General features: G+C 47.6%; 1 protein-coding gene across 2 annotated transcripts; it reads left to right on the top strand.

The window, feature by feature from the left end:
* The first annotated feature begins 840 nt into the window (after window positions 1-840).
* On the top strand, window positions 841-12,577 carry MFSD1 (major facilitator superfamily domain containing 1). Of its 2 annotated transcripts, XM_082288252.1 has the most exons (17): window positions 841-1,003; window positions 1,096-1,148; window positions 1,592-1,704; window positions 2,082-2,124; window positions 2,484-2,551; window positions 2,960-3,068; window positions 3,680-3,782; window positions 4,466-4,564; window positions 5,354-5,465; window positions 5,958-6,014; window positions 6,535-6,691; window positions 7,307-7,404; window positions 8,098-8,210; window positions 8,588-8,635; window positions 8,800-8,860; window positions 10,941-11,055; window positions 11,282-12,577. In XM_082288252.1, exons 1-17 carry the CDS (start codon window positions 850-852, stop codon window positions 11,339-11,341), a joined length of 1,563 nt encoding a protein of 520 aa, XP_082144378.1. In that variant the 5' UTR covers window positions 841-849; the 3' UTR covers window positions 11,342-12,577. The 2 variants fall into 2 exon arrangements, with proteins under 2 accessions (XP_082144378.1, XP_082144379.1); XM_082288253.1 differs by lacking the exons at window positions 10,941-11,055; window positions 11,282-12,577 and adding an exon at window positions 10,144-10,735.
* Window positions 12,578-13,319: the final 742 nt, after the last annotated feature.

Below are 13,319 nucleotides of genomic sequence, written 5' to 3'. Positions count from 1 at the left end.
GGTGCAAGAAGATGAAATTTGGTGGAAGGTTGGAGCTTCTTAAAGTAAAAAAAACCACCTTTTTCAAGGGTTGGTCTAATATGGGAAGAACTTTTTGGAGCAAGAAAAAAAGACTTTGGAGAAGAGAAGCCTTGCAGTGTCTGAAGGGAGTTCCAGGGAAGCTGGAGAGGAGCTGCTCAGCAGGAGCTGGAATGCCAGGACCCAGGGAATGGTGTGCCAGAGGGCAGGGCTGGATGGGATATTGGGAAGGAATTGTTCCCTGGGAGGGTGGGGAGGGGCTGGGATGGAATTCCCAGAGCAGCTGTGGCTGCCCCTGGATCCCTGGCAGTGCCCAAGGCCAGGCTGGACATTGGGGCTGGGAGCAGCCTGGGACAGTGGGAGGTGTCCCTGCCCATGGATGAGCTTTAAGGTCCCTTCTAACCCAAACTATGCTATGATTCCATGATCCCATGACTTTGGCACCCAAAAAGAGAACAATACAGCAATTTTACAAGCTGTCGCATTTCCCTGGATGCTGTTTGCGACTGGTTGCAGCCTGGCCCTCAAACTCCATTTACATTCACATTTACATTTACATTCACATTTACATTTACATTCACATTTACATTCACATTCACATTTACATTTACATTCACATTTACGTTCACATTTACATTTACGTTCACGTTCACATTCACATTTACATTTACATTCACGTTCACATTCACGTTCACATTCACATTTCATTGTTTAGCTTTATTTTAAGTTCCCATTTCCCACCCTCGCAGGCCCCAGGCCCGGCGTTGCCGTGGCAACGGCGCACGTGACGCGCGCGGGTCACGTGACGGGCGCTCACGTGGGGCGGGCGCGATGGCGGAGGAGGAGCGGGCGCTGCTGGGCGGCGATGGCGGCGATGGCGGCGGCGGCTCCCCGGGGCCCCCCCGCGCCCTGCCCGCCGCCTGCGACCCCCGCCGCCTCCCGCACCGCCTGCTCGTCCTGGCCCTCATGTGCTTCCTGGGATTCGGTGCGGGATGGGCCTGGGGGGCTGCGTGTGGGGGGGTTCCGGGTGTGCGGGGTGCCCGGACGGAGCGCTGAGCCGTCGCCTTCTCCCTGCAGGCAGCTACTTCTGCTACGACAACCCGGCCGCTCTGCAGACGCAGGTTCAGCGGGTGAGTCGCTGCCACGGGGCTTTGAAAAACAGGGAGAGTGACCTTTGCCATGGGCGTGGAGGAACGGGGCAGGGGGGAAGGGCTTCCCGCTGGCAGAGGGGGAGGTGGGATAGAGAAAGGAATTGTTCCCTGCGAGGGTGGGCAGGCCCTGGCACAGGGTGCCCAGAGCAGCTGGGGCTGCCCCTGGATCCCTGGCAGTGCCCAAGGCCAGGCTGGACATTGGGGCTGGGAGCAGCCTGGGATGGTGGAAGTCGTTCCTGGGGTTGGAACAAAATGAATTTTAAGTCCCTTCCCACCCAAACCAGTCTGGAATTCTGTGAATGACAAGCAGTGGCCAGGTCAGAAATGCACTTGTTTCTACACGGTTTGCTTGGATATTTATTCTGTGTCCCTGCAATTAGCTCAGGAATAATCCCTTTTATAATTCCCCCGGTGCTATGCAGGACATGAAGGTGAACACAGCCCAGTTCATGGCACTCTATGCCTGGTACTCCTGGCCCAATGTGGTTCTGTGCTTCTTTGGAGGTTTCCTGATAGACAGAGTGTTTGGAATTCGGTGAGTGCAGTGTTTGTGTCGCTCATGTGCAAGGAATGATGAGCCAAAAGTGCAGGTGAGGTTTAAGCTTTATTATTATAAAGTTCTTCCGCATTGCAATAAACCTTTTCAATATTTTTTCCCCACACAATTTAGGATGTTTTAACAATATAGTTGAGCTTCCTTTCCTTCATAATTTAAATAAATTTGCTTAAAAAGCACCACCTTGCACTGCCTGTTTTCTAGGGGAGCTGTTGAGCTGCACAGTTTATTACAGAGACCTTTTACTGCACATGCACCTCCCCTTGTTTCCCTGCTGCAGGTCTAACACAGTGGTTTGTAGGGGAAAAGAAGATTCTGGTTATGCATGAAGTGATTTGATTTTATTTTCTTTCCAGGCTGGGCACTATAATATTCAGCATCTTTGTGTGTGTTGGGCAGGTGAGTGCAGGGGAGGGGGTGAAGGATGATGAATTTGTGTTCCCCATTAGACAGCTGAGAACTGGAATGGGAGAACCCTGGGTTGTGCTGGAGTATCTGGGAAAAGGGAATCTTGGAATGTGAGTGAAATCATGGGAAGGAGCCATGTGTTTGATGTGGAATTGGTTGAGGACAGTCCTGGGTGGGCCAGCTTGGATATGATGAACAGCAGAGGGAGCAAGGACCAAAAAGCAGAGCAGGAACTGGATGTGAAGTATTTCTGGGAAGGGAAAAGCATTTCTGTTCCTGTTTTTGCACGGTTCTGGTTTGTTCCATACCCGAAATGCACAATTATCGTTTTCCTTCAATGCTCTTTGCAGGTGGTGTTTGCTCTGGGAGCACTGTTTAACACTTTCTGGCTGATGGAAGTGGGCAGATTCATATTTGGGTGAGTCTGGAAGAGCAGATTTGTGCTCTCTGAGGTAAGGCCATCTAGAAAACTACAAAACCCAACCCTAGAAAACGCTCCTGGAAAGGTGCTGCCTCTTGGAGACAAAATGGTTGGATTCTGAGACCTCTAAAGCTGAGGAGTGCAAGATCTTTGCTTGCTTTCTCTGTGTAACTTAAAAAATAGGACTTTGAAGGTCTTGCTGAACCAAAACCTGTGGAACCACCAATGATTCTTAAATCACTGCAATTCTGTTCCTGAATCTTTGTTTTCTGTTCCCTTATGTATAGAAATCTGCATTCCCTCTGCCTGTACACAGCCAGATTTCTCTGAAATTCTGCTCTTGCTCTTGCCAAGGACCTCGCTGCTTTGCCTGCTGCATTTTAAACGTTTTCTTTTGCTTTTCAGGATAGGTGGTGAGTCCCTGGCAGTGGCCCAGAACACGTATGCAGTGAGCTGGTTCAAGGGCAAGGAGTTAAACCTGGTGTTTGGATTGCAGCTCAGCATGGCCAGAATTGTAAGCTTGCACCAGTGCACAGCTGAGAACGAAGAGAGGAGTTGTGCCCCTTCTTGTAGGGCTCCTTTGGGGCAGCCTGGGGTGTTTTTAAGCTCTGCAGGTGTTTCCCTGGTGGGGCAGTGAGCTGCTCTCTGCTGGGGCTGGGGGATGCTCAGCCTGGTGCTCATGAGCAGCTGCCTCCTCTCAGCTGACCTGCTCTTAACTGGGGGTAGTCTTGGGGTTGCAGCCATGGATCCTTTCTGGGGGCAAAGGGAGGGGAAAAGGTGCTTGCTTCTTCTGGTGCCTGTCAGGTGGGAATCCTGTGTGCTGTAATACATTAAATTCAGCTCAGTTTATGAGCTCGTGCCCGTGGGGTTTATGCACTTCTCAAGTCTTGGTGAAAACCCTTCCAGATTTGTATAAATTTAAATTTGTGATGTTATATTATTGTTGCAATGATTGATTTGTTACCAAGCCAGCAGGGAATCATTTGTATCCTTTTCCCTGCTGGTTTAAGTTCCCTGGGTAGCGTTTTCCCTGCTTGTCTCCAATAAACCCTTCTGCCTGATGTTCCTGTCGAATCCCTGGAGCTGGGAAATGCTGGGTTCTTCACATGGCTCTGTTGTGCCTAGGGGAGCACGGTGAACATGAATATCATGGGATGGATCTACTCCAGAGTTCAGGATCTCCTGGGCTATGCTGGCCCCAGCACCCTCGGCCTGGCTCTCCTGATAGGTCAGTGATGTTTTGGGTTGCTGTCACCTGCATCTGTGCTAATGATTTATTAACCACTTAAAAGCACTTATTAACCACTTAAAAGCAGCACAAATCTGTTTGAGCCTCAGAGGAGCAATTCCAGCACCTTTTGTATCATGTTCTCATATTCCCTCAGGTCACTGCAGCTGCTGAAATGCTGTGGCATTTTTGGGGTTGCCGAATTCAAGTTTGTGTCTTGTGGAAATGAAATATTTCGCATGCTTTGAGCAAAGGAAAGACTTGCAAAATTTTCTGAGGGGTGTCAAAGCTTGCCTGTGGTTGTCTGGTTGTAAAAGCAGAATTTGAACAATTCTGGGGTGTGTTCCCTTCCCTCAGAGCCATGGGCTTGGAGACCCTGGTGTTGGGAGTAAGGCCAGGCTTTGTTTCTGTCACTGCAAGGTGCAGATGAGGAGCTTGGCCGTGCTGAGGGGGATTGGTGGTCGTGTTTTAAATAAAATAAATGTATGTTCATGTTTGTGCTCCAAGGCAGGTGTCTGCACACCTGTTTCACACCTTAACCTTTGAGCTGCACAGCTCTTGAGCCTTAAAGCTGCTGTTAAACTCGATGTGCCTTGACATGTCCAACAAAAACTGCACTAATTGGGCTGAAAAACCAAATTACTCTTTGAGTCGTTAGCTAAACATGGTGTTGCCTTCTTCAGGTGGTGTCACTTGTCTCTTCTCACTGAGCTGTGCTTTAATCCTGGCTTACCTGGACAGGAGAGCAGAGAAGCTGCTTTGTAAAGAACAAGGGAAAACAGGTGAGTGGTGGGCCTGAGCTGGAACAGACCCTTCCAGCTACTCTGCTCAGGGCAGGTTTGCATTTGGGGTAATTCGGTGGCTGCTGCTGAACATCTTCACAGTTATCATTTACATGAATTTTTAGTGTTAAACACCAGTTCAAGAGGCAGATGCACTGTCACCTGCTTTATTTATAAAAATAGAAGTTCAGAGCAGTTTGTGCCCTTGCCACCAGTTCTGTGTCTTGTTGGAGTTGATCTGATTCCCTTCAGTAGGGGTGCAGAACCAGGGAGCTCTTCCCTGTCAGCGTGTGGTGGCTTGAGTTTTCCATGTGGGAGAACTTAAGCCAATTAAAAGTAAATTAAGTTTGAGATCCAGTGGAATCCCAGGCTGGTTTGGGTTGGGAGGGGACCTTAAATCTCACCCAGTGCCACCCCCTGCCATGGGCAGGGACACCTTCCACTATCCCAGGCTGCTCCAAGCCCCAGTGTCCAGCCTGGCTCTAGGCAGGAATTTCCAGCTGGTGAAAGATTTCCCTGGCCAGGTGTGTTGAACTCTGCTGCTCAGGACTTGCAGGGGCTGTGGAGCTCTTGTCCATCACTTCGTGTGGGAGGCACAATTGTTTGGCTTTGGCAGCGTGCATTTAACACTGGACATCCTTCAGTGAGTCCCACGGGGTGAACTCCAACCAGGCAGGGGCAGGGATGTGCTTCAGGGGGCATTTGGGATCACCTGGGTGTTACCCAGTGGGGATGAATGCCAGCTTTGTTCCTCCTGACTGAACCCATGCTGTGTCTGCCCCACTGCAGGAGAAGTGATCAAGCTCACAGATGTGAAGGATTTCTCCCTGTCCTTGTGGCTCATCTTTGTCATCTGTGTCTGTTACTACGCAGCAGTTTTCCCTTTCATCGGCCTTGGGAAGTAAGTGCTGCTCACTTTTCCAGCTATTCCTCTGGAATCTGGCCAGGCTTTTAACCAAATGCTTAAAAGCTTCACGTTGACCTGCTGAGCTTTGTGGGAGTTACCACTGTGACTTGTCAGAACTCAGGAGCATGAGGAAATGTTTGATTTCCTCATTAAAACTGGATACAGATTTACAACATGGGGTGGAATTTGCTGTCCTGTAGGATTCCTTCCATGTTTACAGCCCAATATCTCATTATTTGGGTTAAATGTTGACTGTGGACATTTTATGTTTTCCCCAAAGTATAATTTGAACGATCCTTAAATTAAAATCTGTAGAGTCTGATAACAAGCTCCTAAATTAATTATAAATGAGAATCTGGGATGTTTATGTCAAAGCTCTGTTTGATTTTCTTGTAAATGAGATTCTTGTCTCTTTGTCTAACTTAATTTTGATTTTATGTCCTTCAAGTCTGCATTTTCCTAAATAGTTTTTTTTTCTTCCTTCAGGGTTTTCTTTATTGAAAAATTCAGATTTTCCCCTCAGGAAGCCAGTGCAATTAACAGGTATATTGGAATTGATTAATTAGGAATGCTGCCAAATTTTAGGATGTATTTTTGGGCTCTGGGCAGGTGGGGAGAGATTTGGGATCTCCTGTGACTTGGATTTAAATGGAGAAATAATTTCGCATGACCCAAGGAATAACTGGGAGTTGTGGATGTGTTTTTTATTGAAAATGGATGTTCACACTGCAAAGAAAAAGCTCTGAAGGATTTTATTTTAGTATTTGGTGATTTCTTTTCCAAGTGATAAAAGCAGTGTAATAACAACACTTAAAGAACTCAGTGTTGGTTTTTGAGGATGAATTTGTGATGTGGCAAAAATCACCCCAAAGTGATAAAACCCAACAAGGAAACACTTGCTGGGCTGTGATTCCCAGAGCTCTGTCACTCTTTCCTTGGATGCCTGAAACCTTTTGGGAATTCTAAATGATTGGGATTTTTTTGGAGGTGCTTTTTTCTCCTGGCCTCACAGTTAACAAATGACTCTGGGAGTGTTGAGCCTTGAATTCTTCCTCTCCTGCAGCGTTGTGTACATCATCTCAGCCCCCATGTCCCCAGTCTTCGGCCTTCTGGTGGATAAAGTTGGCAAGAACATCATCTGGGTTCTGTGTGCTGTCATCACCACGCTGGCCTCGCACATCATGCTGGCCTTTACCTTCTGGAACCCCTGGATAGCCATGGTAACCTGCTCTTCTGGGATTTAGACCTGAATAGAAATAAAATCAGTATCAAGTATTTCTTTCATAAGTACAAAATAAGCAGTGGAGTTAATGCTGAGTTGTTCTGCCAGTTGGGAGGTGGAAAAGATGCCTCACTCCATTACTAAATTCCTGTGCCAGGTGCTCACTTTTCTCCTAAAAATGGTTCTTTTGGTTTATTTCTGAAGTTTATAACTATTGCTCAATGTGCTTCTGATGTGCTGGTTTGAATCTCAGTAAAAATCTGCATTACTGAGAGCAGATGCCCTGAAATACTTGTTTGGAGCTGAGGATTATGGTGCTCACCAGTGGGGCAGGGATTAAAAATTTCAGTTTTCAGGCATTTTTCTAGCGAGGTGCAGCTCTGGGTGTTCAGTCAGGCTCTTCAATTTTAATTAATAGAGTTTATTTTGGGGGTCATTCCTGGAAGAAGTTCTAAGTGTGGGTATTTATTTGGAATTTCATTGCACAAGGTGTTACTTGAGCTCGCTTTTTGTCACTTTTGGGAGAAGGGGAAGGGCAAGATGTTCATGTGTTAGAGTTTGACATCAGAAGTGCCTCTCCTCTAACCCTGTGTGCCTCTCCCTGTGTCCCCAGTGCCTGCTGGGAGTGGCCTATTCCCTGCTGGCCTGTGCCCTGTGGCCCATGGTGGCCTTTGTTGTCCCAGAACACCAGCTGGGAACTGCCTATGGCTTGTAAGTACTTCCATGGATTTGTGCAAATCCAGAGCACCAGCAGGAGCAGGGGATGGAGCAGCTCTGCTGGAGCAAAGGCTGGGAGAGTTGGCATTGTCCAGCCTGGAGAGGAGAAGCTTTGGGGTGACCTGGAGAGGGACTTGGGACAAGGGATAGAGGGACAGGACCCAGGGAATGGCTTCCACTGCCAGAGGGCAGGGCTGGATGGGAGATTGGGGGGGACTTCTTCCCTGGGAGGGTGGGGAGGGGCTGGGCTGGAATTCCCAGAGCAGCTGTGGCTGCCCCTGGATCCCTGGCAGTGCCCAAGGCCAGGCTGGACATTGGGGCTGGGAGCAGCCTGGGACAGTGGGAGGTGTCCCTGCCATGGCAGGGGTGACACTGGATGGGCTTTAAGGTCCCATCCATCCCAGACCATTCCCTGATTCCTGACACTCCTGAACCACTGGATCTGAGCAGTTCCAACCCGTTCCTGGTTCCCAGCTCCTCCAGGTTTGGAGCAGGAAGCCCTGGCTGCTCTGGGGATGTGGCTTTGGGACACAGCACGAGCCTGGGGGGAGGCACAGGAGCTTCTGCAAAGCTGGAGCCCTGCCTTCCACCTGTCCCAGCAAAAGGGGAAAGCTCATCTCCTGTTAGTGCCACTGAGGAGCTTTTCCTAAGGAATCACATCCATGTGGTGCTCCTGCTCTGTCCTAGCATGCAGTCCATCCAGAACCTGGGCCTGGCAGTGATTGCCATAGCAGCTGGCATGATCCTGGACACCAGGGGATACCTGTTCCTGGAAGTCTTCTTCAGTGCCTGTGTTTGCTGTGAGTGTGGGACACGCTGGGAGTGGCTTCAGGAAGCTTTGTTGGGCTTTTTTATTTCCTGGAAAACAGAAATGACTCCTCTTCTAGAGGTGTCAGCTGGGGCAGTGCTGAGATGAACTCACAGCCAGTGAAGTGGTTTGGGGTTTTCTTGAAGTGTGAAGAGTTTCAGTGTTTAAAAAATGGAGTAAAAAATAGACAAATAATGCTTTTAGAGTGTAAGTTTTAAATTAAAATCCTTTTCTGAAGTACCACGTGCTGTGAGCATGGGGGATTTACAAAAGCAGAAAACTCCTCTGAGTTACAACTACCATGAAAAATCTTGGTTGTGGGTTGAACCTGTTCATTTATTGCCTGAACCTGTCCCTTTCCTTTCCCAGTGTCACTGATAGCTGTGGTCATGCTGTACTTTGTGAATCACCTCACAGGTGAGTCTTTGCAGCTTCTCTTTCCCTTTACCTCAGTCTTTACTTCTGTAAAACCATTCCACAGACTTCTCAGTGCTCTGAGAACCCCTGTGGTGAGTTTTGATACCAAAGGCACAGAAATCCCAGTTTTCAAGGTCTCAGGGTGCACGTTGCTGCTGTTACAGGTGGTGATCTCAACTGGTCTGCAAAGAAAAGGGCAAAACTGCAAAAAGCTGCTGCTTCTGAGTGAGTACAGAGCCAGTGAATATCAGTGGCCTTGGGAAATGTTTGTCCTGGAGGGATTCAGTAGATCATTGTCTCGAGTCTGGTTTGGACTGGATTGATTTTCTCACCAGTCTGTATCAGGGTTTTGTATTCCTGCCCCTGTGGATCAATATTTGAAGGAGCAGTTACCCAGGTGTCCTTTCCTGCCACTTTTCCTCTCGATTTTCTTCTATTTCAGTGGCCTTCCAACTGAAATGTGGTGGAAAATGTTGAGTTTAAATCACAGCACTGATGTGAAACTCAGCTTGGGGTCAGATCTGTCACAAGTGCTCTTGTTACAGTGAGAAGTTTTAATTTTTAGGAAGAAACTGGGGTAGGACTTTTCAGTAAAATGGGATTCACTTCCTTTAAAAGGAAATGGAGCACTTTAGGTGGCAGAAAGGGTTGGAATAAGGAAATTTTGGCAGTTCCTGGAATAGTTTGGGTTGGGAGAGATCTTAAAGCCCATTCAGTTCCCAGCCCTGCCATGGGCGGGGACACTCCCATGGACCAGGCTGGTTCATCCTATTAAAATATGTTCATTATTCTTAATTTCACGTTTTTTATGTGAGAGAATAAATCAATGTGGGGCTAATCACAGCTTGCAAAACCACACCTGTAGAATTCCAGCTGCTGCTGTGTGAAGAACATGGAATTTTCCCTTTGGAATGCTCTCTGTTCTGACCTAATTCAGCTCAGCAGCTCCCTCACATCCTGGAGTTCATTTCCTGTAGTTTTGTTGGAATTCTTTAGTTTTTAATAGGCAATTACATCTCACCTGCAGATGTTGTACATCACACAGTTGTATATATTTATATATTTTATAATATCAGACCTGTTTGATCCAGATACTTTGCTAATAAGATGTTTCTTACAAATGGATTTATGGGCTTGTCCAAAAGTAGACTGTGCCCATATGGTGGTACTTAAATTAATCCCCAAAAACCCAAGGCACCTGTGAGCAAAGGGGATTGGTGAGGTTTGATACGGTTTTTTCCTGTTTTTTCCACACATTAATCTTGAGGAAAGCTCAAGGAAATTAAAACCTGACTTAATTGTGATGGGTCTCCTTGAGCCAAAGGGATTTTTAATCCCATTTTTTTGATACAAACCCACCAAACCCCTCCCAAACCTCACAATCCTGTGTCCAAACAGAGCTGCTTCTCCCCCATGTGTAATGATTCCAGTGATTCCTGTGGATCTGTGGGGTTTAGGATGCCCCAGGCCAGTGTTTGCAGTAATTGTTGTCCCGCTGTTTCTTTCAGAAAGGAAAGTTGAGTAGCAAACCCCATCCCGAAGTGGGAACACTTGATCAGCACCACCACCACTGAAGAAGGAGAGTTTAGGGTGCTCTGTAGTTGTCTGGAAGATTCATGAACAGCTGGGCTTTGCCTGGTCCCTGCTTTGTCCCTGTCCTGGGGGCACGGTGGGGCAGGGTGCCCTGGGGTACAGCCTGAGCTCAGAGCCCTCCTGTGCCCACACCCCGCTGGCTGGAGGTTTCTGATGCATTTTTTGTTCTCTGGTAGAGCTCACCCCAAGCTCTCAACAGCTCACTGCTGCTCTTGTCACTGTCTTCATGCAAATTCCACTTTTTAAATGTATTTCCAGCTCTGGGTTTGTTTCCTTTCGGACACTTTGATGGAAAAAGAGCCACAAATGCTCAAATGGACTTTTTTTTTTTTTTTTGTAGGAGATTTCTGAATTCTGAGACTGCTGAGCAGTCTTTTATTGCCTTCTTGATTCTCTTTGTATTGCAGTGTTTACTTTAAGGGATGCAAGTTTGTTTAACAGATATAAAAGTTGTTACAGAAGCTCCCTGAGCACGTTGTAATCTGTGGAAAAACCAAAAGATTTCTCTTTCTGCTGAAATCTTGGAATGAAATAAAAGGAACCTGCAGAAAACAGCCTCTCTGTTTCTTTACACTGAATTACTGACCCCTGCATGTCTCAGGGTCATTAATCTGATACCCCAAAACATTTCTTAGGTATTGGAATAACCAGAATTCCCTGCTTGGCTCCACACTGCTCAGGGCAAACATCTGAAGGCACTTTTCTTTTGCAGAGCAGAAGAGCAGGAGAGGCTCAGACGGCAGAACGAAGATGATTTGGCAAAATTGCTGCCAAAAGCTGATGCCTTTAGTTTAAGGAATAAATACCTGTCCAGACTTGGAGCTCAGGTATCACTAACAGGGGGTCATAGGACAATGAAAAACTAGAGTAATGAGGGGTTTATTTTAGAAATTTGGCTGTTCCTAACAGCCAGCAGCTCCAGCTGTGAGTGAAACTCCTGGGGCTTGTTCTCAGAAATGAATCTCCCAGTGATTAAAAATCTAACGAAGGAAAGGAATCAATGGCTGGCCCACCCCAGAAGTTGAGGAATGTCTTAATTTTATTTTTTTGCAGCTCCCAGCTCATTACTCCTCCTGTTTATCGACCCTGGCCCACAGGAGTGTGTTGAAATAGCACCTTGGCCTCTGGAAAAGCAGGAATGCACTGAATTTCCTGGGACACAGAGCCCAGCACAAGCAGATGCTCCGTGCTTTGCTGCAAGCCTAGATCCTAGATTTCAAATATTGGCTAAATCTCCTCCTTCCTGGGCAATTCAGAGATCCTGATGGGAAATTCTGGCTCTGGTGGAACCTCTGAGTACCTGCTCCAGCCTCCTGTCTCAAATACTCCGTGAGTAGCTGAGTCAGTGGCCAGGATTGGATCTCCAGGTGTGAAATGGGAAAATTCCCTAATTAAATTGCTGGGATGAGCCTGGATGGAAGTGGGGCTTTTCCAGCCTCTCCTCTTGGACACCTTGGTTGCTCTGTTCCACGTTTCTGGGAGGAAAAGGTAAGGAGAAACTCCCAAGTGAGTATTTCAGAGGAAACTCCACTTCCAGAAGTACCGAAAGTGCTAACCCTGGAATTCATCCCAGCTCAGGAGCAGCAATAACCTCTGCAAGCCCTGAATCATGTGAAAACTGATATATTTTTAAGAGTTTGTGACTAAAAACTGCAAAAAGAGTTAAAGCAAGAACTGAATTTTGCTTGCAGAGGGAAATGCCTTCAATTCCCTGGTGAAACTCAGCATTTTCCCATCGTTTTCAATGGAAGGCTCCTTGCTGAACAGGGAGTTCCCAGAGCTCCTGCAGAGTGCATTTTGCTTTGGTTTAATTACTCCTCAAGGTAATGAGGGATAATTTATCCAAAGTGAGCTGATCTTGCTTTAAAGGGCAGGGGCAGGGGGTTTGTGGAGCCCCAGGAGCAGGGGGAATGTTCCTGGGGTGACTCCAGGGACTCCTCGTGTGCCACAAAACGCTCCAGAGCCTTTGGAAATGTTTGGCTGTGGAGAGAGGAGTTTGTTGGGATACAAATAGTACATTTTACGTAGAATGTTTTATTTTTGCCTACAGTAATTTAAGCAGAACTCAGGGTCTTAAAGCTGGTTTTAAGAGAGACTTTGCAGTGCAGATTTCTTTGATGCTCCTGGAAAACTCTCATCTTCCTGAAGGGCTGTTCTGGGTGGAAGTTCTGGATTGTGAAGGACAATTGGCAAAACAAAGCAGCAGCGTGGGAACTTCCTGCCCCCCTGAGCTGTGCTGGTTTTTACTGGTCCTTTCTGGGCTCCTCAGCACTGAGGGGTTGGGTGGTTGGTTGGTTTCCTTGCAGACTGTGAATTTTGGGTGTTTTTAAATAAAAATGGACACTGGCACCTGTGCTTTTTGGCTGTTGAGGGTTCTGGGCTTGCCTTTGGGAGTTGCTGGGGCAATTTTTAAGCAAAGTTTTGTTTCCCCAAAGGGGTGGAGGGTTTGGGGGAATTTTCTCTTTGAGGATCCGAAGGCAAAGCTGCCCCCACTGATGGATAATGAATTTTTCTTGGGGAGGGAGAGAAATAAATTGAATTTTGCTCTTCATCTTCTGCTTCTCTTGAACTCTGACATATTTTGGTTGGAGAAACTCCTCTGCTGTTCCCTCGAGGTTGGCATTTCATGCATGATCCAACCCTGAAGTTCCTGTTTTCCTTCATTTTCGGTTCCTGAATTCTCTTCAGGCTCCTGCTCCAGTCCTGGGGGGGACTTCTGCAAATGCAGCAACTTCCCCTGGCAGCTGCAACCCCCTCCAGGCAGGATCTGAGTGTGGGAAAGGGGATTAACCCTCACTGGGTAGTGATGGAAACTTTTATCGAAAATGTCTCAAAATCGTGAATTTACTGGACCAACTTCCTCAGAATCAGCTTTGTGCCACTGCCCGGAGCGGCTGCGGAGCCCTGCGGGAGGAGGGGCCGTGGGTGAGCTCAGGGAAAGGGTGCGAGGGGAGCTTTATCCCAGCAAATCCTCCCTTTTTCAGGCATCCCTCGCTAGAGGTCAGCCCTGCCCCGCTGCTGCCTCGGGAGCGTTGGGAAACTGGGATGGAAACCTCCAAGGCTGCAGCTGCTGAGGGTGGTTCGGTGCCTG

This window comes from Coloeus monedula (genome assembly GCF_965178545.1).
Source record: "Coloeus monedula genome assembly, chromosome: 10".
Lineage (NCBI taxonomy): Eukaryota > Metazoa > Chordata > Aves > Passeriformes > Corvidae > Coloeus > Coloeus monedula.
The sequence above is the reverse complement of the archived record's forward strand: the minus strand, read 5'-3'. Positions and strand labels throughout refer to the sequence as shown.